This window comes from Protopterus annectens, chromosome 17.part0 (assembly GCF_019279795.1).
Source record: "Protopterus annectens isolate FY-2018-M chromosome 17.part0, PAN1.0, whole genome shotgun sequence".
Lineage (NCBI taxonomy): Eukaryota > Metazoa > Chordata > Ceratodontiformes > Protopteridae > Protopterus > Protopterus annectens.
The window spans coordinates 539,805,945-539,832,995 of record NC_056751.1 but is presented as its reverse complement, the minus strand read 5'-3'; the positions used below and the strand labels follow the sequence as shown (position 1 = coordinate 539,832,995).

At 38.7% G+C, this 27,051-nt stretch overlaps 1 protein-coding gene across 1 annotated transcript in view; it reads left to right on the top strand.

The window, feature by feature from the left end:
* Positions 1-27,051, top strand: part of LOC122791368 (mucin-6-like) — a 451,712-nt gene that overhangs the window by 413,357 nt on the left and 11,304 nt on the right. Inside the window, exon 9 of the mRNA XM_044059083.1 lies at positions 16,913-17,012. Within this exon, the coding sequence (XP_043915018.1) occupies positions 16,913-17,012 (100 nt within the window). The remainder of the gene's footprint in view (positions 1-16,912; positions 17,013-27,051) is intronic.

Here is a 27,051-nt window from a genome sequence, read left to right as displayed (position 1 = left end):
ACTCCTTCCATCACCTTCATCCATATTGCTAAATGGTCTGAAAAAACTGCTGCAACTGTATCATCTGCTACACCCAAGCCTTCTGCTAATACAGAATTATCAATTTCAGATCTGAATGCCCCCTTCTATAAGTCCATTGACTTTTGTTCCACACAGCTAATTTACCATATTTTCTCACTTCCTGTATTTTTTTACATCTTTCCCTTTCTTTTTACATTTTTCCCTTAAATCAGAATTAAAGTCCCTTACAGTTTTAGTTTTCATCTTAACCAGCACATAGTCTAATATTTAATGAACCAGATTCCATTTTTCTCTGCTAGCTATATATGCACGTAATGCTATAATTCTATAAACATGTTTTCTCTACCTCATATCCAAAAAAGTTAACCTTCCCATCCTTACCAAAGTTACATCTAATATTTTTATTGTTTTTTACACAATACAGCCACTCCAGAAGAATGTTCACTTCCTAAATTCCATATTATATTTCCACCCCACAATTTTTCTGTTTGCAGTTCTTCTTCACTTGTCAGGACTCTTACATCCTCTAACAGAACAATATCCGCATCACATTTTGCACATCATTCTAGTATCAATATCCTTCTTACAGTGTTTATAATACTGCTCACATTTACTGACAGTACTATAAAATTATTGCTTTTCCTTCTTTTTAAGTTTAGGGGAAATATTTCTAAATTATCAATTCCTATTTTTTATTCTTTCCTCAACTGAATATTTTGCCTGGGTTTATTTTCTAATAATCCTTGATTTTCAGAATCAGATTTTACACTGTTTAGAAGGGATTATAATCAATCCCTTCTCCTACAGTCTGTCTCCTCATTTCCCCCTCCATATTTTTTCATCTTCTACAGTTTCTTCTTCACCTAGTCACCCTATAAACCAGCCTCTTGTACTTCCTCATGTATGTTTTCTTCCCTTTTTCCTTAATTTTATTATTTCATATTTGTTCCCGACAATCCAGCCAAAGGTGTCACCCTTTTTTTTTTTTTTTTTTTTTTTACACAACATGCATTCAGGCACACACCTTCTTGCTATGTGTCCTTTCTCCTCACACTGGTTACATTGTACCTTTTCACAGTCGTTAATTAAATGAGAACAGTCCTCACAAAAGAAATATGATTTAGGCTGGGCAGCACATCTTAATGTCCCACTATGACCAGCCACAAAATAACGCTTGGAAAGTGTTTCATCCACATTTCAAAACAGCTTCCAACCTCTGCCCTCCATTTCATAAGTTTCTCTCATCTATAACTTTCACCGCATTATCAACACAGACCATGCACACATTTTTTGACATTGTCTTCTTCCAGTTCTCCAGTTCATCAGTTCTAAAGTGTAACATTTGTAGCACTTACGTTACTACCAAAAACAAGTTAATAGTTCAACAGATGAATGTTCTTCTTTTTGTTAAACATTTCCAGAAATGTCATCATCAGTTCTTTCGAATGCTTGAGATTTAAAATGCAGAAGGGTTACCAAATAGTCACGTACATAATATCTGTCTGTTGCAGTGGTTTTTGTTCTTATTATCACTGTTGGTCTTCTCTCCCTTTTAAAAACAGTAGGTGTTTGTCTTGCAAACACAAGGTACAGGGTTTGAGTCTCACAAGGGATAATTGGCTAGGCGTAAAATGGCTCGCAAAGGCAGTTAGCCTATTACTAATCTATGAACCTAATTCTATGAACCTATTATTTACAGTTTGTTGCTGCTTTCTCTTTTTGCCTCTTGTCACTACTGCGTATGTTTTAGTTACTGCATTATCTGCTGTGACAAAACTAAATACCTTCTTAATTTGTTGCTGCTTTCCTTTTTTACTTTGTCACTGCAATATAAGTTTTAACTGCTGCATTATCTGCTGCCACATCAGATGATTCCTTCTGAAATAATGAGGATTGTAATCTGCCATTTTACCCCATAAATCAGCAGAACTGCCACCTGAATGATCCCGCTTGATTATTTTTAAAAGAACATCATCTGCAAGCCCTCCTGATGCCAGGTCTTTTAGATGCACCACTTCAGAAATTTGCTTATTTTTTTCTCCATAGAGACAGCTAAATGCTGCTCATTTGTAACAACCACCACAAAGGAATCTTTGTTTGTATTCTGAAGTTCCACATCAAACATTTTTTCTACAGCTTCTCCCTTTCCACCTCCAAACTCTCTGTACCTTTTCTCTCCTCCTCCATGCTGCTGCTTCCATTAGGCCTCTTTATTGCTGCTGTAGGAGCCCTGCTGTGTCATCTAGCAGCTCCAAAGAGTAGAGGAAGTTCCTTGATGCCATGTCCACTATTTTCCTAGTAGTATTAATACCACCTTGGATCTCCCTTGAAAAGATTATAAATATATAAAAGATAGATAAATAAATAAAATGCTGAAAACATCTGTGAACTAGGTTGTTAACAAACCCACTAAAGAACATCATATTATTGATCAGGTCCTTATAAATACAGCTTCTTCTTTTCCCCCTACTTATTTTTGCTCAAAATATTTTATTTCATTTAAAAAGGAAAAATACAGAATAAAATAGAGTAATTAAATATATCTGACAAATTGAACTAACAAAACAATCAATTTATAATGTTTACAGAATGCCTGAGACTTGAATATTCATAGATAATACAAATTATGAATATACAGCTTCTTTTTTACTGTTTTTTTCTGATGTTGCATTTTTCAGTTAAGTCAGATCATAAATCAGTGACTTTCACCTTCAGAATCTCTAAACTTTCTGCAACCAATATCTTGGAATTAAAGGATTTCAGATATAATAATCTCATACAGTTCTATGATGAACTTTCAAAATTCACTTATAGCAGTATCACCCCAACATTGCTCCAGTAGTTAGCTTCACAAAAAAGTTATTTATTCGGTTAGATAAATTTATAGAACTGTCACTTCCAACCAGTTCTAAATATAATGGGAAATTTAAAAACAAACAACCCTCAAGGTCCATCAACTTAAATAAATTCTACAATAAAAGAAAAAAATCCTTAAAGAATACAGCAGATCAAAAACACTGGCATCAAGGATAATGTCTGAAATATGAGCCAACATATTAAAAATTGTATTAGTTGTACTAAAGCAGACCATGAACTTAGGTTGTCATCTGAAGCTAAGGACAACAACAAATCCTTCTTTAGGTATGTTAGTAAACTAAAAAATAACACCTAACATTGCTGTGAAGTTATTCAAAATGGCACCGCCTAGCTTTTCCACCAAGTATACATGCCACAGTAGACACTTCCAACATACTAGCAAACAAATTCAGTGCAAATTTTGCCCCAGAGGTGACTGTCCAAAGCTCACTTATCCCTGAGTCTATCAAACTCCATCATCACTAAACATACTAAAGTTGTCTTCCATGACCAAAAATATTTCCTTCATGGGACCTGATAATATATCTGCCTGTTTAAAAACAGTATTAAACAAGTCCTGGCAGAGCCTGTCCTTAATTGTTTAACCCAAATCTAGCCACAGGCTTTGTCCCAGAGGTTTGGCATACAACAGTAGTGATGCCACTTCTAAGGGTGACCCTACCACTCACCTCAGGATTATGGGCCCCATCAGTCTAACAAGATTAATTTACAATGCCATGAAACATAGTATAACTGTCTTGATAAGCTATGATATCAAAAATCTCATCACACTAGACCTGCAGCAAGTTGGCTTTACCAAGGTTAGAACTTGTCTAATGAACCGAGTTAACTTTTTCAAAAGGGTAACATGGGTTGTTGATAATGGTCATGCTGCACACATAAAGTACTTTGACTATCCAAAACATTTGACAGCATCCCCTACTTTAACAGTAAGGTTAATGGATTATAAATGGATCCATACGTGGTAAGATGGTTAGAAAATGATAGAAAAGACAGGACCAACACAGTGAAGGTGACAAGTGCCTCTTCAGAGAGTATGAAGGTGATCAGTGTTGTTCTACATGGCTCAGTTTTAGGATCTCATTTTGTTCTGCATTTACTTTTTTGATTTCCAGACTATGAACCAAGACGTCTAGCTAAACAAGTTTGCAGACACATGCAAACTGGGATTTCTTGTCAACTCACCCTTTGCTGATCAAGCCCTTCAGCAAGAACATATACCTGTAAATATCTGGTGTACTAAAATGGACTCAGATTAACTGAAAACACTGCAATATTGTCACATTTGGTAGACAACCACTTTCCCTTGCATACAACATAGACAATATCCCACTTCAAAATGACACTTGTTAGGGACCTTGGAACTTGGGTTGATAATTCCCTCTTCTTTGATCGTTATGTAACAACAGTAGTCAGAAAGTCATTCTACTTAACAGAACTAATTGCCAAGGGAATATTATCCAGATCTAAAGAGGTCATTGTCTTGTCATATTCAAAATTGATTAGGTCAGTTACTGAGTACAACAACCCTTTGCAATGTGTCTCAGTAGACATATTAAACAAATATAAAGATCCAGAAGGTTCCTAACCAGGAAGATCACAAGCTGAAAAAAACCTAAACTACCAGAATAGACTGGAAGTACTTTCCCTTCATTCAGTATCTTACAGACTCCTGAGGGGAGATCTGTGCCTCACCTTACATGCCAAGAGGGACCTGGTGGTCCTGGGTCTCTTATATCTCCAGAAATCAAAGAATCCCAGTTATACCAGAACCAGGAATCTAAATCTTTAAGAGCAAGTAACGAAAACTTGGTGAAGAGATAGGCTCATCCCACAGTGCTTCCAGCACCTCTGAAATAGACTACCCCTGCAAATTACGCATGGTAGTATGTTATTGCCCTTCAAGAGAACCTAAATGACTGGATGGGTATTCACAGAATCGCCTTGGGCTTGACTGGCCTTGCTGCCTTTAAAGGGGGAGGGTCTAAAGATGGGTACTAGTGAGATGTATATGGTCATAGGAGACAGTTGCCTTGAATTTCCTATGACCATATGATCGTATGTTGGATATTACTGTTATTTTTACAATCTTAAAAGTTTTTTTAAATATTTTTGTCAGCCAACCTGCTGACCAATAAGCTTTTCCACCAAGAATGTTCCCATTTGTTCCCTGTCTCTAGGGCTAAAGTCAGCCACAATGTAGCAGTCATCCAGGCAATCATGACAGGTTTTTGATTTACTGATCTTAACTCCATCCCTACCAGAAAACTATAAGGGCATGCTATGCCTTCCCTTGTGATTGTACATGCTTCTGCCCATGTTCACTGAAGACTGCCTCATGGATTCATTTTGGCAGTGTGCTGCCATGGCAAACTGTGTTAGAAATATAGTTTGCACTTATGTTCCATCCTCTCCTTCCTGCTTGTAATATTTGGCACTTTAAAGCATCCTTTTCCTGTCTGTGCTGTTTAATTTCAGGTTTTAATTCTGTGTATCAGGTTTGTCAAATGATTGCCTTTTTACCTGCAAGATAGTTATGGAAATACATCTCTTGTGCTTTGTATGCCTTCACCTTCTCTGAAGTCTGCATTAAAGTGCATGGATTCCTATCCCGTGGCTGTCTTGGGGAATTAAACTATCTGTCTATATTTGGTCTTTTCTACTAATAGACACTGCACATGACTGTACAGACTGGGTCTCAAGAGGCATGTGCTGCTTGCACAATAATCGTGGACGGAATAGGCAGAGGCAGGTGAATTGAATGTCTCTAGTCCATACACCACATGCCGTTCAGCTCTCCCTCCTGTAGGTGCCAGACTACATCTCTCTACTCAGGATGGGCAAGATGTCATTGGCTACTGACTCCCATCCTATCTCATCAGCTCCACCAATACCTGGGTTAGTCAGGCCTGGGTCCCTTGGGTCACTCTCAGGGCTTTATTGTTCCATGTCATGAACCTGAAGCAACTATTGACAAAGTTTTAAAAGTTTTTATTTTGTGTTCATGGTCATTGAGCATGGATGGTTATGTGCTGCTTGGCAATTACATGACAAGATTACCTTTTTTTTTTTAATTTGTGAATTACATTTTTGTGAAGGAAATACTTATAAGTGTATGTCCTTTGGTTATAGGTTCATAGGTTTGTACTAGGCTAATGGCCCTGGAGCCTTTACAAGCCTAGCCCAAAAAAATTGTCCAGGCACCGTGCCACCCAATGTTAGTTCACAGTGCCCCTATCCAATAGGGCAACTACAATGATCCCTGGAGTGAACTTTCTGTTACCCATCCACTTGTCAAGATTTCTGTTGAAGACAGTCAGCGAGGTGCTCTGCTTGACATGAGTGGGAAGCTTATTCCAGAGTATGGACAGTCTTTGAGAGATTAACCTATCTCTTCAGCATCTTCTGTTAATTGTGGTAATGTGGTTGTGATCTCTGGAGTGTGTGGTGTGGGGGGATTGGGATTTCTTTAGGTGTAGCATTTCAAGTAGGGCAGGGTCAGACATGGCTTTGTAAGTCAAGCAGAGATCACCTCTAAGTAGATGATAAGAGACTAAGAACAACTGAAGTTTCTTGAGTCTGTCCATGTAGGACATGCATTTAAAGCTTAGGATCCTTTTTGTCAGGTACTTTTGTGGCCTCTCCAGCTGTTGTAGGTGTCTGGTCAGGTACATGCCAAATGAGGAGTTATATTCGATGATTGGTCTAATGAGGGATGAGTAGAGAGGGATGATTACCTCTTTCTTCCTGGATGCGAAACTTTTGGTTATAAGATGTGCCACGTAGAAGGACTTTCTGACCACAGTGAAAGTGTGGTGGTCAAAGGTGAGCTGGCTGTCGACCTGGGTGCCCAGATATCTTCAGTGTTCAGTGGGCTCCCATCAATGTGGTAATTCGTGGGAACTGAGTTTTTTCCAAAGGGGATGATAACACATTTTTTGGCATTAAGCTTTAGGCCATGGTTCCAACACCAGTCATTGGTCTCAGAGAGGCCCTTTTGTAGGATGTCTGCACCTCTTGGGGACTTGATAACGGCTCTTTGCTTGCAGTCATCAGTGAACTTGGTCAGCCAAAGTCCTTGTGTGTTGGCCTGGACATCTGAGAATTAGATGCCAAAGAGCAGAGGGCCCCGGACTGAGCCTTGTGGGGCTCCATTCGTGACTGGTCAAAAGTCTGACTTGGAATTCACAATTTTCACTCTGTAGGTCATGTATGTGAGCCAATTTGCAACCCACCTAGTGCTGTAAGGACTGATGCCTAGTTTGGTGAGTGGGGAATCGTTCAAAGGCCTTGGCTAGGTCAACGTAGGCTGTATGCACTGCCTTACCCTCATCCACAGCCTTGGTGACTGCCTCGAAGAAGTCAATCAGGTTCGGCAGGCAGGATCTCCCCTTGACAAACCAAACTGTGTGGGGTCAAGAGTTTGGAGATTTCCTATATCTTTGTTAAGCAGGTCCATGATGAAGCACTCCATGCATACCAGACTCATAAGGCTAATGTGGTGACAGTTCCCAGGGTCTGTAGTTGTGCCCCCTTTATGGAGCAGGATGACTGTAGCAGTGCACCATTGATCAGGGACATAGCCTCAGGTAAGGCTGTGATTGAACAGGGCACACAAATGTGGTGTCAGTTCATTTTGTAGCTCATGTAGGATGCAGCCAGGGATATTATCAGGTCCCATGAACACTGTATTCTTGGTTTTGGACAATGCAGCTTTTACTTGTGCATAAGAAATGGGTGCCAGGCTTTCTTCTGGTATTGTGATAGGGCCCTTGTGGGAGGAGAGAGGGGTAAAGTTGACACTGACTCTGTCGGCCAGTATGTTGGCTCATTATAGGAGGTGTCATTTTACAAAAACTCAGAGAAAATCTGGGTATTGCCTTTGAGGTTTTTGATATAGCTATAGAAGGCTTTGTGGTTGTTTTTGGTGTCAGCCGCAATTCTGCCTTCATAGCTGGCTTTAAAGGATTTGATAAGGGATCTCTCAGCTTTTTGTTGAGACTGATAAGGGAGGTTGTCCTGTCTTGTGACTTGATTTTTTTCTGCAACAGTTTCTTCCGTCTGTTGTAGGGTTTATTGATGGCTGTGGACCACGGGATTGGCTTCCTTTTTTTGTAGGAGAGCGTCTTAGTTCTATTTGGTATGGCAAGGTCCATGCATTTGTGTACATGCTTGTACAGTGCATTGGTGTATGATTCGGCAGTCATGCCACTATTTTCCATTGGCATGGGTGCCGAGAAGTTAGCCACCTCTGTTTTAAGGAGCCCAAAGTCAGCTTTAGAGTAGTTTTTCAGGGTTGTCACCTTAGTGGGGGGGGAGGGGGTAGGTACGATGGAGATTTCCATTGTGATCAGTTTGTGGTCAGATTTAACCAGGGAGGAATTGACTATAGATGTGGAGCAATGGTCTCCCATGTTGGTGATTACCAGGTCGAGGATGTTGCTTCCTCTAGTGGGGGTCAGAATGAGCTGGTCCAGGGCATTGGAACTGATAAATTCCAGAAATCATTGGGCCTATACATTGGTACTTAAATATTTTCCCAGTTGATGGAAGGGTAGTTGAAGTCACCCAGTATGAAAGTATTGGGTTCTCTAGCAGGCTATGACTTGTATCGCCGTCTAATCCAGTGTTAGTTGTAACTGAAGTATCTCAGATGCATTATGCTGGGCTACCAGTCTAGAGGTGTGCGTATCCTTTAAGAATATGGAGACACCACCAACTTTGGAGTTTCCAGACGTATTCAGGGGCCGAAAGGTATGGAATGAATTGTAGCCTGGGAGTGCAGGGGTGCTTTCTGCCTCTTTAAACCAAGTCTCCGATACAGCACAGATGTTGACATTCTTCATTTTGAGGAGAGCTTCGAACAAGTGCATGGTGAGATTTAGGCTTCTAGCACTTAGCAGCATGACCCTCAGATTGCATTTGTTTGTAGCTGTTATGGTGGAATTTTGGTCTGTGGAACACTGCTTAAAAATGGCAGTGTAGGGGGTGGCAAGAGCCTTAGCCAGTACCAGGAATCCCAGGGGTGACAGATGCAGGCTGTGTCTGGCAAAGCATCAAGGTCTGTCGATCAGGTCATCCCAGGCAGACAGATAACTTAGTCAATTGTTAAAGTCAGTCATTTTCTGCTCATACTGTGGTATCATTCTGGGTGATGGTAGAATACTGCTCAGGGCTAGGGTCATACCTGCCTGGGCCACATAATCCGAGCATTCCATCACATCTCTTTTCATGCAGTCCAGGGAGGTACATCTCAGGTCATTCACACCCACATGGACAATGACTGAGTCATATTTGTACTTGTTGTTATATAGCTATTGCTGTACAGAACAAACTGAATTTATCCAGTGCTAGAGAAATGAAATAGCTATACGATTCATGTTCACACTGGATGATGTCTACTTGTCTTCTTTTTTCTATTTGAAATCTTGATGTCGTGACAGAATTTGAACATCTGTGTATGGTGGTTTGCATATTCAACTTTGTTTTATATACCTAATATGAGTGTTTAGTGTAGATGTTACAAGGAAATAACATTTCTACCAGATCACTGAATGCATGATTCTGATTGACTGGCACATATGTTTTATAATCTGATATTGTATGATATATAGTAATATATCGTAGCGTGGTGTGTTATGATGAAATTCAGTAATACCTGGCCAAGTTTAGTCACAAGGATGATGCCCAAAGATCCCAACATGCCATCTTACTGTGACATACTCCATTACTGCACATTATATTATTATTTGTGCTCTTCTCTTTAATTTCTGTATGGAGTGTGTGAGTCTATTTTATTTTTATTTTTCTACTTTATTTTCTTAAATTTAAAGAAATAATGAGCTTTACATATATTTAGCAAAGGTCAGAATGTTTTTCTATTGATTTGTTTTATAATTATTTTTCATGATTTCCCAGTTATGTTTTTTTTTTTTTTGCTGTGTACATCTTTTGGAAGATTAATTTTGATGTAATTTTTAATAATTTTTGTAGAAGAGACATGGCTAAAGGTTGTTGGTTGGATGCATTAATGTATTATTTCTTTTATCTGTTAGTTCACTGATTCCAAATCCATTCTAGCTATTTATGCAAGATTCTTCCCAGGATATGTAGCATTGAAGACTGTCATATGAAGTAAGGCTGTGTAGGAGGCAAAGGCCATTCATAGAAATTGTTATGGGCTTCCTCCCATTTCATCAGGAGGTGGTGCATTAGTAGGTAGGATTTAAAAAGCCTTAGAATGCACTAATAACGTTTTCTGCGTGATTAAACGTGCAAAGTACCAAGCACTATTTGGGAATGAGAAGGATAGGAGAAGTAGTATTGAAAAGGCAGATTTTTAACCAGTAAACTTATATAAGAAGGAAATTGAGGATGGTGATAGAATGTAGGAAACTGCTATAAATAACCTAACATTTGAACCTAATTGTATCTGTATTAGTAAGCAGATAGAACCATTGTTATATGAGGAGTTGGACATGGCTACCAATTTTTTCATGTAGGTTGAATGTTTTGTCAGTTAGCAGGCCTGTTCCAACTCTGGGTCTAGATCCAATTCTGGTTTCCAGAATATGGTATAATTCTCTTGTTTGGGTATGGAGATAATGCGGATAAAGGAGTCTTGTGTAAAATATGTAATATGTCTATTTGAAGGCATTTCCGTTACTGTTAAGAGAAGAAGTTTAAAGCTCTCTTTGTACCCGTTTGTCATTTAGACTGCAAGCATTAGTGTAGTCAATGCACAGTTCAGTGAATAAGGTGTTATTTGCATTATTATTATTATTATTATTATTATTATTATTATTATTTAGGCTAGGATCGGTTCATCATCATCCAACTGAAGAATTAGAAATCCAGTAATGATAATAATGATCGTCCACCATTAAGGTTATTGGTGGATAGTAGGGGATCACCCACATGTACTTGTGCAAAGGTGGTTGACTTGATACTTCAAAAATATGTGCGTAAAGAAAAACAGATTTGTAAAGACTCGTGGTCTTTTTTGAGGACAATTAGTACTGTTTTGTTTAACGAAGGGACTAACTTTATAACAGTGGATGTAAAAGACCTGTACAGCAGCATACCTCAGGATATAGCGTTAGAATGGGTTAACTTCATGTTAAGGAAGTATAATGCATCAGATAGAGAAGTTGACTTGGTGACAACATTGGTGGACTTGGTGCTGTCATATAATTTTTTTACATTTGGAGAAGTATTTTATAAGCAGACAGTAGGTGTAGCTATGGGATCCCCATGTGGTGGCAGTATAGCCAATTTGGTTATGGCTTACTGGGAATCCCACTACGTTTTTTCAGAGCAAAATCCTTATTACGAGAAATTCTTATATTACACTAGATTTCTCGATGACATATTTATTTTGGTCGACATTACCGAATGTGAAGCTGTAACATTGATACAATACTTCAATCAGAGTACACGTTTTTTAGAATTTACATACACATTTTCCACTGAAAATATTCCATAGTTGGATGTATGTTTGAGTAAAAATTGTACTCTAAATTGTTATACGGCTAAAATCCACCGTAAAAAAACTTATTCCAACACCTTCTTGCATTTTACCGGTTGTCACCCATTTTCACAGAAGCGATCTGTTGTTAAGGGTCAACTGGTACGTGCTGCAAGAATGGTTACATTGGAAGACGATTTTAACGATGAATGTTTGAACTTAAAGACAATGTTTTTGGCAAGGGGTTACCCGGAGGGTATGTTGGACCAGCTGATTCAGGAAATCATTGAAAAAAGACAGCACCAAGTATATGTACCACTATTACCGGTAAACATGGATAATGTCATGAACACTACTGGTGTTCATATTAATATGACGGATGAGTCTGGTAATTTTGCGGTATCACATAATTTGAGTTTGGATATGCTTGTTGAACTTGATAACCCTGGAAGACAGGTCACACACACTGTTAGAGAAACATCTCTTAAAGGTTTGGAGGATGACACATTTAAATCTACATTTATTACTACTTTCAGTCAGGATAGTAGTACATGTACAAACATTATATTTAAGAATTGGGATTTGTTTAAACATTACCCGAGTATTTACAATAAAGTAGTTTTGTATTTGTATTTGTATTTGTTTTCGTGTTGTATACAAGAGAGGGAGGAACATGAAGGATATCTTGGAATTAAAGAAAATGCGACCAGTATTGAATGGAGGCATGCATAAATGCCAGAACTGTAATTATTGTAAATACATAGAGGAGGGTACAGATTTTTCTATTACTGATTGTACATACAAAATAGGTTTTAAATTGAATTGTAATTCATCCTTTGTAATATATTTGGCTAGGTGCAGATTATGTCCGGCCTTCCACATTGGAAAAACTGTGAGGAGGCTGAGAGACCGTATATACGAACACGTATATGCAATTAAGAATTTGAAATTGGAAAATGCCCTAGCCAAACATGTGGCTATTTACCCCGATCACAGTTTTAAATTTACTGCTATAGATCACACACCAATAGACCAGAGGGGTGGACCTAGCCCTTTAAAACTAGAAGAAACTGAGTTATTATGGCAGGTTAGATTACATGCCTATTGCCACCCTGGAATAAATGATACGTGTTCTATATCTAGTCTTTTAAAACTTAAGAACCTTAAGAGATGATAATACATTTAAATTAACAGCATTATGCGTTGGTAATATATTTAAAGTGTTTTTAAAAATGATGATAAAATGAGGATACTACATGTGGTCTTCTATGTGGTTTCTCAATTTTAATGTTAGTAAAAACATGTTTTAGTATGGAGTTGTATTATTACGGTTAGTGTGTTTTTAAAAAGAATAATTGGTTAATTGAAGCAGGTTCTTTAGCTGAGTTGTTAATTGTGTAACTATATTAACGTGTATTGTTAATGAGAGGTTTCATTTCTGAAGAAGTCAGGCACTTGGCTTGACAAAAAGTGCTTTAAAACTATTTTATTAGTAAATACCTTTGCTACATTACTTGCTGTGTGGTGGTGTCGTTGTTCTACGTTTGTTGAATTTATAATAATGATCGTCCCATGTTTGAGGTGTTACTCATCCAATACGTTTAATTATATGGAAATAGGCAGACTTTGTTACTGGGACTATGAATTTGTTATATTTTGTCCACCATATGGAATCCCCACCTTCTGCAAGGAGGTATAAGAGTGTGGTGGGGTTTTACTGTAGGGAGTGTTATAACACTTGAAGAAATCTTGCTGAGGTAGGGGTGATACAGGATGGCAATAAAGATCAAAGGATGCACTATAACTGTAATGGAAGTAAATAAGATTAATTTTCTTTCTTTTGGACTGCAATGTTCTTTGACTTCTTTTCTGTACTATCCATAGCTATAGAAGGTAATATGATAAAGACACACGGAGATAAATGGCTGCATTTGAATGTTTTGCTGATATGGCAGACAGCTGGGTAAAGATGGAAGTCAGATAACATGCAGTAGCATTACCAGTATCATAAAGAGGTACTAACTGTATGCACATATTATAATGACCAGAAAAAAAAAAACCCTGAGTAACACCTGATCCTTGTTCTTCCTCTAGAACCATCTCTATTGCCTTAAAATCTTAAAGGTTTTGAGTTGTTGCTATCACTGAGGGGATTTGATTCTTTGATGTAAAGGAATGAGGCCTGGAACTTGCTTTTTGTTAAGGCTGAGTAACCCCTTGAGAATACCTCCACGATTCATTAGTCTGATGTTTTTAGATGACATTGGTCTAGAAGAATGGAAGAATCTGGCTTGTATTTAAACTGCATGAGACAGGGTGGGAAACAAAGGATAATGACTCATGAGGTTATAACTGTGAGAAGACGAATTTCTTCTGTTGAGAGTGGGTAATGTGGTATTGCCTTTACGGTTATCTCATTATCTTTGCATGACTTTATTTCTTTTTAACTTAGCTTGTTATAGGCCTGTTGCTGTCTTGTTTTACTGCTGCAATTTCTATTGTACTTAGGAAATGTAAGGTGAAACATTTGTTTAACATTCACAGCCTTTTATTTCTAAAGCTATTGGAACACTTTTTGAGTAAGTAAACCAAAAGGGAAGAATTCATGAACATATTTTTATATCATCAGCAATAGATTGGGACAGTTCCAAAAAGAAGCAGTGTTATAACAGGCAGTGACAGCATTCATAACCATATTTAGCCATGTGCAAACAGCTTGGTCTGCAGTTTGTATTCATTCTGAAATAATTTCCATAATACTGACAATGATAACATATTTACTTAAGCCCTCTGATTGCTTCAGACTCTCAGAGTAGTAAGTTGACTTACGCTTCTTGCAATTTATGGTCCAGAGTGGTAGAAGTAATGACCTTTTTTATCAGAATTATCAATAATCCTGTTTTTTCTGTGTGCTGGTAGTGGTCTTAAAGCAGCAGTGATGTCTGGTTGTATGTGATAATAATGTAAGTCTGTCTTGGTCTGCCATAGAAATTATATGCAGGTAATTATGCTTCTCAGGTGCTCTATAAAACTTGTTGGACTTCTTTAGAACAGATGCCAAAGTGTTAGGTACTTGTTTATAGATCATTGCAAGAACCTATAAAAGGAAAACTTGTAAGAGGTCTAGGTTCACTCTTTTTAAACTTTATGTACCTTTGCTTAAGAAGTGAAAGCTTTATAGCAGACCATTTAAGATGACTATTCGTAAGATTAATTGTATCACCAAAAAAACGTTCTCCAGAGGGGAATCAGAGGCTAAAGAAAACTTATTGTCACAGGTCATAAAACCCACTTAGAAGAACAGGTGATGAGTGAAAACAAGGTAGTGGTCTATTTCTTCATTCTCAGTCTCTTTTGATGGGGGTGTGGATTCCCTCTTTTCTTTTCCATAGCTTTTTCCAGAAGTAAAGGTTTTGGTTCTTCCCTAAAACTTGAAGCAGTCCTGTTATCAGTTTGTAATCTATGACAAGAGGTGATTTTGACACTCATAGGAGTGACATCCCTACTCTGATGACCATGGAGCAGGTGTCCATTTATTAAAAGAACATGTTTTTCATTCAGGCATCTGTTCTGCCAATGTCTGATCCCTAGATATTCTCAACAAGGCAATTGGAAAACAGATCTGATAGGAAGCTGGAGAAAGATTAGGTATAGGAGTACCAGTTGTCTCAATAGACTATAATGCCTCTTTAAATATGAATTTCTTAAATTTTCATTTAGACCCCTATTTCTCAACTTTCCAGAATTTTACAGAATATCCAGATTTTTGCCTCATTTTTAGCCTGTTCCTCATACAATTTGTGGATTTCTGGTAAATTATTGAGGACTGAAGTCTCTAAATAATGACATAGATATTGGAATTTCAGACTTTCTATCCTTCAGAAAAAAATGTATTCTAATGCAAATTTGTTATTCTAACAGCTTTCTAATTTTATAACAGCAATATTTAAAATCTTCCCTTGAATTTGGACCTTTGTTCTCCCATTAGTTTTGGATTTATTCAGAATTCTTGCACTAAGATGTGAGAGGTATGGCAGACCCCCCTCTGTTTCTCTGTTATGGGTTTTTTTGTATAGTATGAGTAGCAGTAGGCTTAGATTCTTAAAGTCAGCTTTACTCATTGGAATTGCTATATTTCTCTGCCATTATTACATGCCAAAAAGACGCTGGGTGTAGACATTGTTACAAGAACAGTGGGATTGATCCAGCCATGAGATACTTCCTGTTGTATCACTGGGCAATCCCTTCAACTTCTTCCTCAAACTAGCAGTAAAAGGAACCCGACTAAATACTCTCCAACTTGTCTGTGTGGAAGATATAGCAGTTCACTTCAACATCTATCACAAAACTGAGGTTATTAAGATATCTTCACCAACCTTCTGAAATTTGGCAAGATGAGGGCTTCCTAGGTCAGTCACCATCTTGGCAGAAATCTGAGTTGTTCAACTGTGCATATTAGTTTTTATCTGAAACCCTCTATCCCTTCTCATTGTCTAAGCAATGAATGCCATTTTCAAATCCCTTTATTTTTGTACTACTTTTTGTAATCTGTTGCTGACTTCCTCAATCATCATGGTGATAATTATCATTGTCTACCTACGCTGTCACAGAGACTATACATAGTTAGAAGCCCTGCTAACATTTCCCTCAGTGAAAGAAATGTGAGCTTTCATTGAAATTCCACCATGTATAGTACTGAATGGGTCCCACTGCCACCACTTGTATAATCTTCATGTGATCAGAGTCATTGTCTTATTGTATTACTGACCATACTACTACTTTTCAAGTATCTGATTAAAAAGAAAAAACATTTTATGCTATTTCTTTTTCTTTATTTTTGTTAGTTTGTTGGCTGGCATTCTCTATAGAATACTTTATGTTTCAGAGTAAACTACAAACAAATTATTATATTTCAACAAACTTATCAGATCTGTTAATACATTTTACTTTAAATTGATAAACACATTTTAGTTACTGCCTCAACAGATGGAACAATTCTAAGTCACAATTTGTTATTTGTAAACAGAAATATATATGTTGATATAACTTCCTTCCATTTTGGAATCCCTCCCACCATGGCCCCAAACACTGTTTGAAGGACCAATGGAACATCAGCATTACAGACAGGCTTTGCCCAGGTATACACAATGAGAAAATCACAGCCTTCATCTGTAGAGCTACTAATGAACCTGTAACTGTTAACTGATTTTTTTTCTGGGTTCTGCTGAGTACACTGGAGTCGGTCACATTAGTGACCAGAAAATGCACATGTACAACAGAAAAATCACTTTTCTTTTTAAATGGGATAAACAATCTTCCACTGAAAGCATCACATTTAGTCACAAAAATTAAGATATTTTAAATTTTGAATTTGAAATCAAATGTTTTCTTCATTAAAGATTAAAAGAAATGAAAAGCACTTATGAAAGAAAGTTCTTGTTTATTTGTTCATTGTATTTCATCTCTGCTAAGATAACTGGTGTTGCTCTAAGTACTACAGACCATTAAGGTTGGATTTAAATGCATTTGTATGTGTTCTTTTCACAGATTGCTCTGTTGTTACGAAAACCGAGACAGTGTCCTTGAATGATTGTGTTGGAACTGTCAATGACACCTACTGTTCAGGCGAATGTAGTTCCAGATCTTGGTAAGAAAATGATTCATTTCACGAGCGAAAAATGTTGCTTTATGAATCTATTTCTAAAAAAAATGCATACATCATTAACTTCCAGAATTCACAAACGTCCAATTTAAGTTTTGATTTTCATAGCTTTTTATATCCAAGTCACTGGAATAAGCACAGTTGCCTGTTTTCTTACATGACCAAAAAGGCATCAATATCTATTAACTCCGGAAAAAAAGCAGTGATATAATTAATTCAGCCAATAATAAAATATGTCATTATTAAAAAAAGATATGGTTCATCTTAAAAATGACCAGTTGATCAGAGCTCATTTGATTATAGACTATCAAAGGGAGTTTTTTTTTTAACTTGTGGGGAGGGGACTTTGCCTTCACACTTCCATATAAGAGAAGACACATTCCACACAGCTGTTTATTATAACTAATTCAGAGGTTACCAGACCTCAGGAGAAAATTAATAGGTTAATACTCAATGAAACTCATTCTCTGTGGAAGACTATATATATGGAACGCAATGCTTTCAACTAACAAATTCTTCTGGAGGAAGTCATAGTTAGAAAGAAGAGTGTTCTCCATGTTAAGTACCTTACCTGTGCATGGATGCTGGTTCAAAAGGAGGAATGGTTAGTTTTTACAGAAAGTACAGATTCCACAGGGAAGAGATTCTCTAGTGGGAATATGCAGAAGAAAGGCACATTGGAAGAAGGCCTCATAGACTTTAAGAAAATATATAAAGCCAAATTCTTAATGTTGAGGAAGTTGGATAGAGCAACCCTGAGTCATAGTTGTCTAACAGTTACTGAAGAATTTTATAAACAGGCAATATTTATGGATCAATGTGATATTTTGCAGTCCTGACTGAGAACCAGATGTATGAGAAGATAACAGAAGAGGCACTACCCTGCTTGAAAATCTTTGTTCTCTCTCTGTTAGTGGAAGTAGAGCAAACAATCTGTCAGTCTGAGAGCTTGGAGGTCCAGGTATACCTTCTCTAAAGGGTGATGTAGCAGATCTGGTAGACGTGGGAACCACATTTAGCTTGGACAAAATGTGACCACTAAAATGACCCTGATCATGGAAGACCTGGCCTTGTGAATGAATGCCTTTTTGAGAGGAAATAGAGAAAAGCCATCAAGTCCCCCCCCCCCCCCACACACACACACACATACCAGTGCCAGACAAATGCATCCCTTGTCTGTCCACTGGGTGCAAGGTTGAGACAGAAAATCTGCAGCACTTGGCATTCATCTGACATGCAAGCAGTCAACATACTAAGAATCTTTGTATTCAGGATCAGTATCACAACAACAACTTGTAGGGCATCAAGAAACAATGGGTGAAATCATTCTGTGAGACAGTTGGGTACCCCAGGAATATGTGTAGCAACTAGTAAATGATGTGCTGGCCTTGCCCATTATTATACTGTCATTGTTTCCTGATACAGCATATAGGACCTTGTTTCATACTGCTAGTTGACCTGTGTGACAACAGCCATGTTGTTTGACTGCATTTTTAGAACTCCTGGAAGGAGGTCATAATGGATGATTGGTGGGTTACTAAGATTGCTCACAGCTCCAGGATGTTGATGTGCAAGGATGACTCCTGGAAGACCATATCCCCTGAGCTTTCTACCAAATTAAATGCCCCACACTGCTGTAAAGACATCTGTAGTCACCTGGCCAGATATATAGGAACTACAAAGGGACTCTCCTGAAGAAGATTGCTGTGCTCAGGCCAGCAAAGCAAATTGTTTTGATAGGCACAGGAATTTTTAATCAACTGCTACTGGATCTGGAGTGTCTAGAGTGTCCACTTTAAGACCCTCTTCTATAGTCTGCTGTAGGATATTATAAATCTTGTGGCTGCAATGAGTCTTGGTGCTTGAAGGTAAAGGTCTGCTGATTCCTGGCTTTTTGAGATGAGTGGAAAAAATATCAAGTATGCTTTGTGTTCTATGTTTCTACAAACACAATGCACACTTTAAGAATTAACAATGACTTAGCAGACTGATTGTAACTCTCAGCAAGGGGAATAATGTGTGCAGAAGATTTTTGTGTTGAATGAGACTGTCCCAGATACTTCACACAGTCTTCTAAGAATGAGAATGCTTTTATGTCCTCCAGACACAGACAAGGATCCAGTACTGCTATTCATTTGGTGAACACCTGGGGGTGGTGGCGGTGGAGGTGCTGAGATGAGACCAAATGTCACAGCTTGGAAGCATTTGTTTGTTTTTATTTGCTGACTAAGGAAGTCTGTCTTAGTTTCATAGGTTCATAGTTTCATACTAGGCTATCTGCCCTAGGGCATTTATAAGCCTAGCCAGAGTGTGTTTGGCTTTCGCCACCCATTTTAAATTAATTTTGCTATGCCTTTTTTTGAGGTTAGCATACTGTGCCTCTGTCTAACAGTGACACAGAAGTGATAGCCGGGGTAAACCTATGATCTCCCATCCACTCATCAAGATTCCTCTTGAAGAGAGTCAATGTGGGACTCTGCCTAACCTGGACTGGGATTTTATTCCAGAGTGAAGGGAGCCTCTGGGTTATGAATCTGTCCCTCCAGCATGTCCTATTTATTTCAGTGCTGAGGTTCAAGTCTCTCAAGCGCGTAGCTCGATGGGATTTGGATTTTCTGAGGTGCAGCATGTCCATTAATTCCGGGTTGGACATGGCTTTATACGTCAGGCACAGATTGCCTCTGAGCAGACGGTATGCCACTGAGTAGAGCTGGAGTTTCTTTAACCAGGCAGCATATGGCATGTGTTTGAGCCCTTTGATCCTCTTGGTGAGGTACTTTTGGGGTCTTTCCAGTTGCTGCAGGTGTCTGGTAAGGTACATCCCAAAAGGGGCATTGTACTCAATTATGGGCCTGATGAGGGATGAGTAAAGAGGTACAATGACCTCCCCTGATCTAGATGTGAATCCCTTCATGATTAGGTGGGCTATATAAAATGTTTTTCTAACCACTTTGGCCACGTCATTGTCAAATGAGAGATTGCTATCAACTTGGGTCCCCAGGTCCCTAATGACTTCTTCTGTACTTAATGGATTACCACCTATGTGGTAATTTGTGGGCACTTTGTTTTTGCCAAAGGGGATGACTATACACTTTTTGGCATTTAGCTTGAGGCCATGGCTCTGGCACCAGTTGTCTGTTTCTATGAGGCCCTTTTGGAGGATGCTTGTGTCGGCTGGAGAGTTGATTATGACGCCCAATTTGCAGTCATCTGCGAACTTGGTCAGCCACAGTCCTTCCGTGTTGGCCTGTACCACCGAGAAATATATACCGAACAAGAGAGGTCCCAGGACTGAGCCTTGTGGGACGCCACTTGTAACTGGTTTGGAGTCTGACATGGCTCCAGCAATTCTAACCATGTGGGTTCTGTCCTTGAGCCAGTTTGCAACCCGTCTTGATGTAGAATCTCCTTTAGCTTAGGCTTGGGGAGAAAAAAACTAATTTGGTGCAATGCAATATATGATACAGTGTAAATTAGCACAAGTAAATAAAATATTAGTGCCATTCTTAACATCACAGTATTAGAAAATGATAGCAACCTAGTGAACTGGTAGACATAACATAAAAAGCACATCAAATAAAAATATACATTCATACTATTAAAATCACACTGGTAGAATTGGAGACAGTTCTGGGTACTTTGTTGGTGCTGATAAGAGCACACTTTTATAAACATCAAAGAATGAAGCAATACTAATCTCATGAACTTTAACTTAAGAAGGGGGTTCATTCCTGTCATGGTGTTAGAAACCTAAAACATTTGGAGAAATTAAAAAAAGAGGTGCAAAAAATTGTCACTGGAACAATCACAGTATAATTTTTAATACAAGCATTTGTAGTGAAAGAGCTGTAAACATGGATATGTATGAGTAAACATGCAGATTCCTGTACTAAAGACGCAGTTAGACAAGTAATTTGGGTTACATTAATGTGACTGATAGTAATTAAGCCCTATTCTAAAGTGGATGAACTTTCTGGAGAACCTTGCAAGTTTATATGTAAGTAAGCATCCTAAAGGCTGAAAGACCATAGTCAGCCTTCTCTTTATAGACATGAGCACATGGACTGCAACATGGCCATGCAAAAGGATTGTTTGTAGATGAATGTTTAGGCTAGAAAGATCCAGAGAAGGTCTGACGTCCTGTGTCTTCCTAGACACCAAAATGAATGTATGATTAATATCCCTTCCTTGCCTGTCTGTTAGGACCTCTTGACTAGCCCTCTCTGTGAAGAGCTGTTGTGCTTCCATCCTCACCCATATCTTCTGACTGAATAGCATATTGGATGAGTGTAGGGCAGTTAGTTCAGGACATGAATGGAAAGAAGTATATTGCAGATAATCTCCCTTATTCACATTTTCTTATACTGTAAAACACAGGGGCGTTCTAGACTGAACTGCCTCTTACTGGTAAAAGTCAGCATAGTAGTTAGTAATGTCATAAACTGCATTTAGGGGGGACTATAACTTCTTGAACTGCTGTATCACTTGACCATTGGACTTTAAGCATTGCTGGTACCTGGGTGAGAGGGACTGACAAAATCCATCTGCTTGCTGTTTTGCTGTCCACAGGCTATTCTAAAAAATTACTTCCATTTCCTTCTTTGTGTTCTGCAAAAAAAACAATGGGGAGAAGAAAAATGTTACTTCAGCAACCGAAAGGAATTGTCCTTTCTATTCCATGCCGTGGAGATGTTGATCAGTTTCAGGTCTGAAAAGCAAAGGTCCCATAAAGGGGGCTGTGAGGTATTAGATATTGTTTTCTGTACTAACATGGCTGGCTGAAGTTTTGTAAATAATTATAGATATTTGTAAATTACCTGTGTTACATATACCAGTATAACTAGCTGTAATTTTGCATCTAAGTTTGTCTTTTGATTGTCACCCTGATTTATGCAAGATGTTTGAATGTCAAACAGCAATCTTCTGACTGATCAATTGTGCATGTTCTTTGTGGGGAGAGTTCTGAATGTATGTTGTGCTAGAGTCAGCTGACCTAGATGTGATGTCATTGTGTGCCAGAACTGGGAGAATAGAATCTTCACTGCATCTGTTTGTTTACTTTTCAAAGTCTGATATGAGAGTAGAACTCTCATGGCAGCTTCCAGTTATTTTTGAAAAAGATCTGCTATAAAAATCAGTTTCTGAGTCGGTTGTTCAGTTATTGTTCAGCAGTTGTTTTCCAGAGCTGTTCAGCAGTAGTAGTCCAATTGTTTGCAGGTAAGTAGTTATTCCAGTCACTGAGGACAGACAACAGTCTGGAGTTTGGACATAATTTCTCATCCTACATTGCAGAAGTAAGAGTATAATCTTGCCTTGCTAAAGTATTTAGATTAGATAGGAACAGATAATCGTCAGATACTCAGAGAACTACGGCTAGATGGCTAGAGGTTTTCTAAAATCAATGTGAGATCTATCCTACAGCATTATTTTCATATTTCCTATGTGTGAAACTCTGATGTTTATTGGAATCAGCTATTCAGTATTTACATGGTGTAAATCCTTTTATTAATTATTAAATGTTTTGCTACCTCTCATTGTGGCTGATTATTTAGTTAATATTTTTATTAACTTGATAGTGTTTATGCTTATTGTAATAATACCAGGACCACTCCGAAAAAAATTACTGCTTGGGATACATGTTACCATTTGTTTCCATATCTATTGTACTCAATATAATTTAACACCCTTTTTGAAGGGTAATGTGGTATTTGACTGGTGGCAGCCATTACCTTGTAATTTGGGCAGAGAAACACAGATGTTAAATATTTCCCAAAAGTGTGAGTATGTGTGAATATCAGACATTTAAGAGTGTGTGTGTCAGATACCTAGAACTGGAACATAGTGCTCAGTAGTGGTTAGTTTGGAGACTCGTTTGGGGACCTGGAGCGAAGCATATAGCCCAGAACCAGGTTTGGAACCTGTTCCTGGTGTACTCTTAAGGGAAATTGTGCATTTAATTACCTGCTTTTAGTTGCACTCCCTTACTGGAGACAGCAGTAAGGATTTTGACTCCTTAGTTACTGCCCCGGGTTAAAGAGGGCTCGTCACATATTAGTGGCAGTGGTGTGGGATTTTAATTGAGCTTAAGTAGCCTGTGGGTAGTAGTCACTAAGGTGTGCACTCTCAACAGCGACAAGATAAACATACAGAGTTTCATTGTCGCAAAAGTTTTAATCATTTTTAGTTAGTTTAGTCAGGGACAGTAGGCAAAGATGTCTGCAGAGGATTATAGCAAGCTAACCAGGAACCAGTTTGCCAAGGTGTGCAAACCCAATGGACTGGTGCATGCCAACCATACTAAGGAAGCAATGATCTCAGCCTTAGCTGCAGACACAGAGCAGACCAGCATAATGGGGGATATCCAGTTTGACACTGGGGATAAGCAGCCTTCTGAGACAGGAAAGTTCACCTTTTCCTCAGAGGACTTAAAATTAGTTTGGAGTTGAGACTTGAATTGGAGACTGAAGAGACACTGCAACATTTGGAGGCTGAGGAGAAGGATGAGCAGTGTCAGTATGATGTGTGACATTTGTAGGATCGGGAGAAGGAGAAGTAGCATCAGCATGAACTGGAATCTGAGGGGAGAGATGGAAGCAGCGTCAGTATGATGTGTGACATTTGTAGGAGCAGGAGATGGAGAGGGAGAAGGAGAAGTAGCATCAGCATGAACTGGAATCTGAGGGGAGAGAGAGAGAAACAGCGTCAAGTATGAACTGCGATATTTGGAGATGGAAGCTGAAGAAAATGAGAGGCAGAGACAGTATAAAAAGGAGCTTCTAACCCTTTGACAGGGTCATGGAACTAATGGGGAAAGGAATGACTGAAGCTCAGAAGGCATAAAGGTCATTAAACTTTTTCCACTGTACAGGGAGGAAGATGACTTTGATAGGTTATTTTATATATTTGAGAGGGTATGTGAACAATATAATGTTGACCAAGGGCTCTGGGTTCAGTTCCTGATCCCCTTACTCCATGGTAGAGTTGTTAATGCAATTGCTAAACTATCTGATATTGATTATTTGAATTGTGATAGTGTAAAACAATGTTTACCTGATTATTTTAAATTAACTCCTGAAATGTATAGAAAAAAGTTTCATGAACATAGATATAAGGCAGATAAAAGTGTATGTGATTACATTACTGATTTAAGTACTTAACTTTCACAGGTGGGTGAGTGGGTGTCAGTTTACCACTTTTGAAGGACTGTCAGACAGTTTTGGTGAGGAAACAAGCTCTCAGTGCTTTGCCTGAGTACATGAGGATCTGGTTGGCAGACCAAGAGTTTAACTCTGTAAATGATTTGGGGAGAAAAGGGGATCTGTACTTAGCAAGCAGTGCACCACTGCATACGAAAGGGATACCCAGTGCTGCACATGGGCATAAGGGAACCCATGGGGGCAGCTTAAACCACTTTAACAGAATTCAGCAGTACAGGGGAAGCCACAAGTTCAAGCAAATGTTAAGGATCAAGGATTAGAGGTTTCAAATGTAATCAGAGGGGCCATGTAGAGTACAAATGTCCATTGAAGCAAGGGGAGAAACAAAAGTTGAGAGAACTGCAAGTGGGAATGGAAGAATGCCAGTGGTAAGTTGTCTGGAAACAACAGAGGTGCCAGACTGTCACCAAAATTTGTATCCTAGCCACTGCTAAGACAGACACAGCTTCTGATACAGCCATTGTGAGGCCTACAGTGGTTAAGAAGGAGCAGTACTTGCTTGGGCAGTCCACAGTAATCAGAGCTTTGGTTGGGACCCCATTCCAAATACCTTTGGCCATGGTTCATCTTGACTGGGAGGGTGGAAAATGAAACAAGCAGGTAGATGTGATGTCATTGTGTGCCAGGCCTGGGAAAACAGAATCTTCACTTTAGCTGTTTGTTTACTTTTCAAAGTCTGATATGAGAGTAGAATTCTCATGGCAACTTCCTGTTACTTTTGAATAAGATCTGCTATAAAAAGCAGGTTCTGAGTCAGCTATTCAGTTGCTGTTCAGCAGTTGTTTTCCATAGCTGGTCAGTAGTAGTAGCCTGTTGTTTCCAGGAGAATAGTTATTCCAGTCACTGAGGACAAAACATTCTGGAGTGTAGACATAATTTCTCATCTTATCTTTTAGAAGTAAGAGTATAATCTTGCCTTGCTAAAGTATTTAGATTAGATAGGGAAATTTAATTTTCAGATAGTCAGGGAGCTACAGCTAGATAGAGGTTTTCTAAAATCAATGTGAGATATATCCTACAGTAGTTTTTCATATTTCTATGTGTGAAACTGATGTTTATTGGAATTGGTTATTCAGTATTTAAATGTTTAAGTCCCTTTATTTATTATTAAATGTATTGCTACCTTTCATTGTGGCTGTTTTTTTAGTTAATATTTTAATAACTTGAGAGTGTTTATGCTTGTTGTGATAACACCAGGGCCACTCTGAAAAGCCTGACTGGCTGGAATGTTTTCATATCTATTTTACCCAATATAATTGAACACCCCTTTTGAAGGGTATTGTGGTATTTGACTGATGGCAGCCATTACCTTGTAATTTGGGCAAAGAAGCCCATCAGGTAAATCTGTGTTAGTCTTTCCCAAGAGTATATATGTGTGAATATCAGACATTTAAGAGTGAGTGTGCCAGATACCTAGAACTGTAACATAGTGCTCTGCAGTGGTTTGTGTGGAGACTCATTTGGGGACCTGGGGTGAAGCATATAGTTCAGTCCCAAGTTTGGAACCTGTTCCTGGTGTACTCTTATGGGAAATTGTGTTTTCTACCTCCGCTTTTAGTGACCCTTCCCCCTTACCGGAGACAGTGGTGAGGGTTGAGACTCCTTAGTTACTGCCCTGGGTTAAACAGTGCTCATTATAGGTGCATCCATAAAAGCTGCTTTAGTGTCATCAGGACAGTGTCATTTAAGGAAATGCCACATACCACAATCCCCCCAACCATTACTAGGGAACAGGTAATCAATGCACTTTCCAAGGCCAAAAATACTGTATCGATGGGACCCTAGAAACATCCTGGGATGCTTAATATAGAGCATGAAACATGACCTCTCTGGTCCACTTGAATCCCTTTTCATCTGGATCCTACAGTCAAGTTTTGTGCACAAGGAATGGAAGGTGGCTACAGTCTTTACCCTGAACAAAGGTGGTCCAACATCTGATCCAGGTAACTACAGGTCTATAAGTCTGACAGGCCTCATATGTAAGACCATGGAATGAATCATCATGCGCATGATAAATGAGGACATAAGTAACCTGCAAACACTGGACCTATCACAGTTCGACTTTGTTAAAGGAAGGTCATGCCTATTAAATCTGGTGGACTTTTTTGAGTGAGTCACTGAAGCATTGGATGAAAGCAAGACTGTCTGCACAGCTTACCTCAACCTGGCCAATGCTTTTTATGCAAGACCTCATTCAGGATTAAGGAGAAATTCAATAAATTAGGTATAAACTCTTTTATCACCTGCTGGATAGCCAACCGACTCACTGATAGGACCCAGGAGGTCAAAGTAGGTGAGGCCACCTCCACTAGCGATGTCCTCCAGGGCTCACTCGTTTTTGGCATTTACCTCTCTGAAATGGAAACAAATGCTGAAGGTTTATGGCTGACTAAGTTTGCAGATGGTTGCAAGCTGGGGGTTATCATTGACTCCCCTGCAGACACTAGCATTCATCAATAAGGCATATCTCTGCATAACAAATTGTGCCAAAGCCATGGTCTTAAACCCATTGCTATGAAATGCATAGTTGTACCCTATGGAAAGTCAACCATCCCGACTAATTATCATGTTGATAATACACCACTAAGAGTCGACCCAATGTTCAGGAATCTGGGTACACACATAGACAGTGGCCTTACCTTCGACTACAGTGTTGCCACAGTGGTGAGGAAATCCTTTTATGTTGCACAGCTTGTAAGTAAGGGCATGTCATCTAGGTCCAAAGAGGTCATTATTGCACTGTACTCCACCCTTATCAGACCAGTGATAGAGAACAATGCTGCCTTCAATATGTACCTGACCCAGAC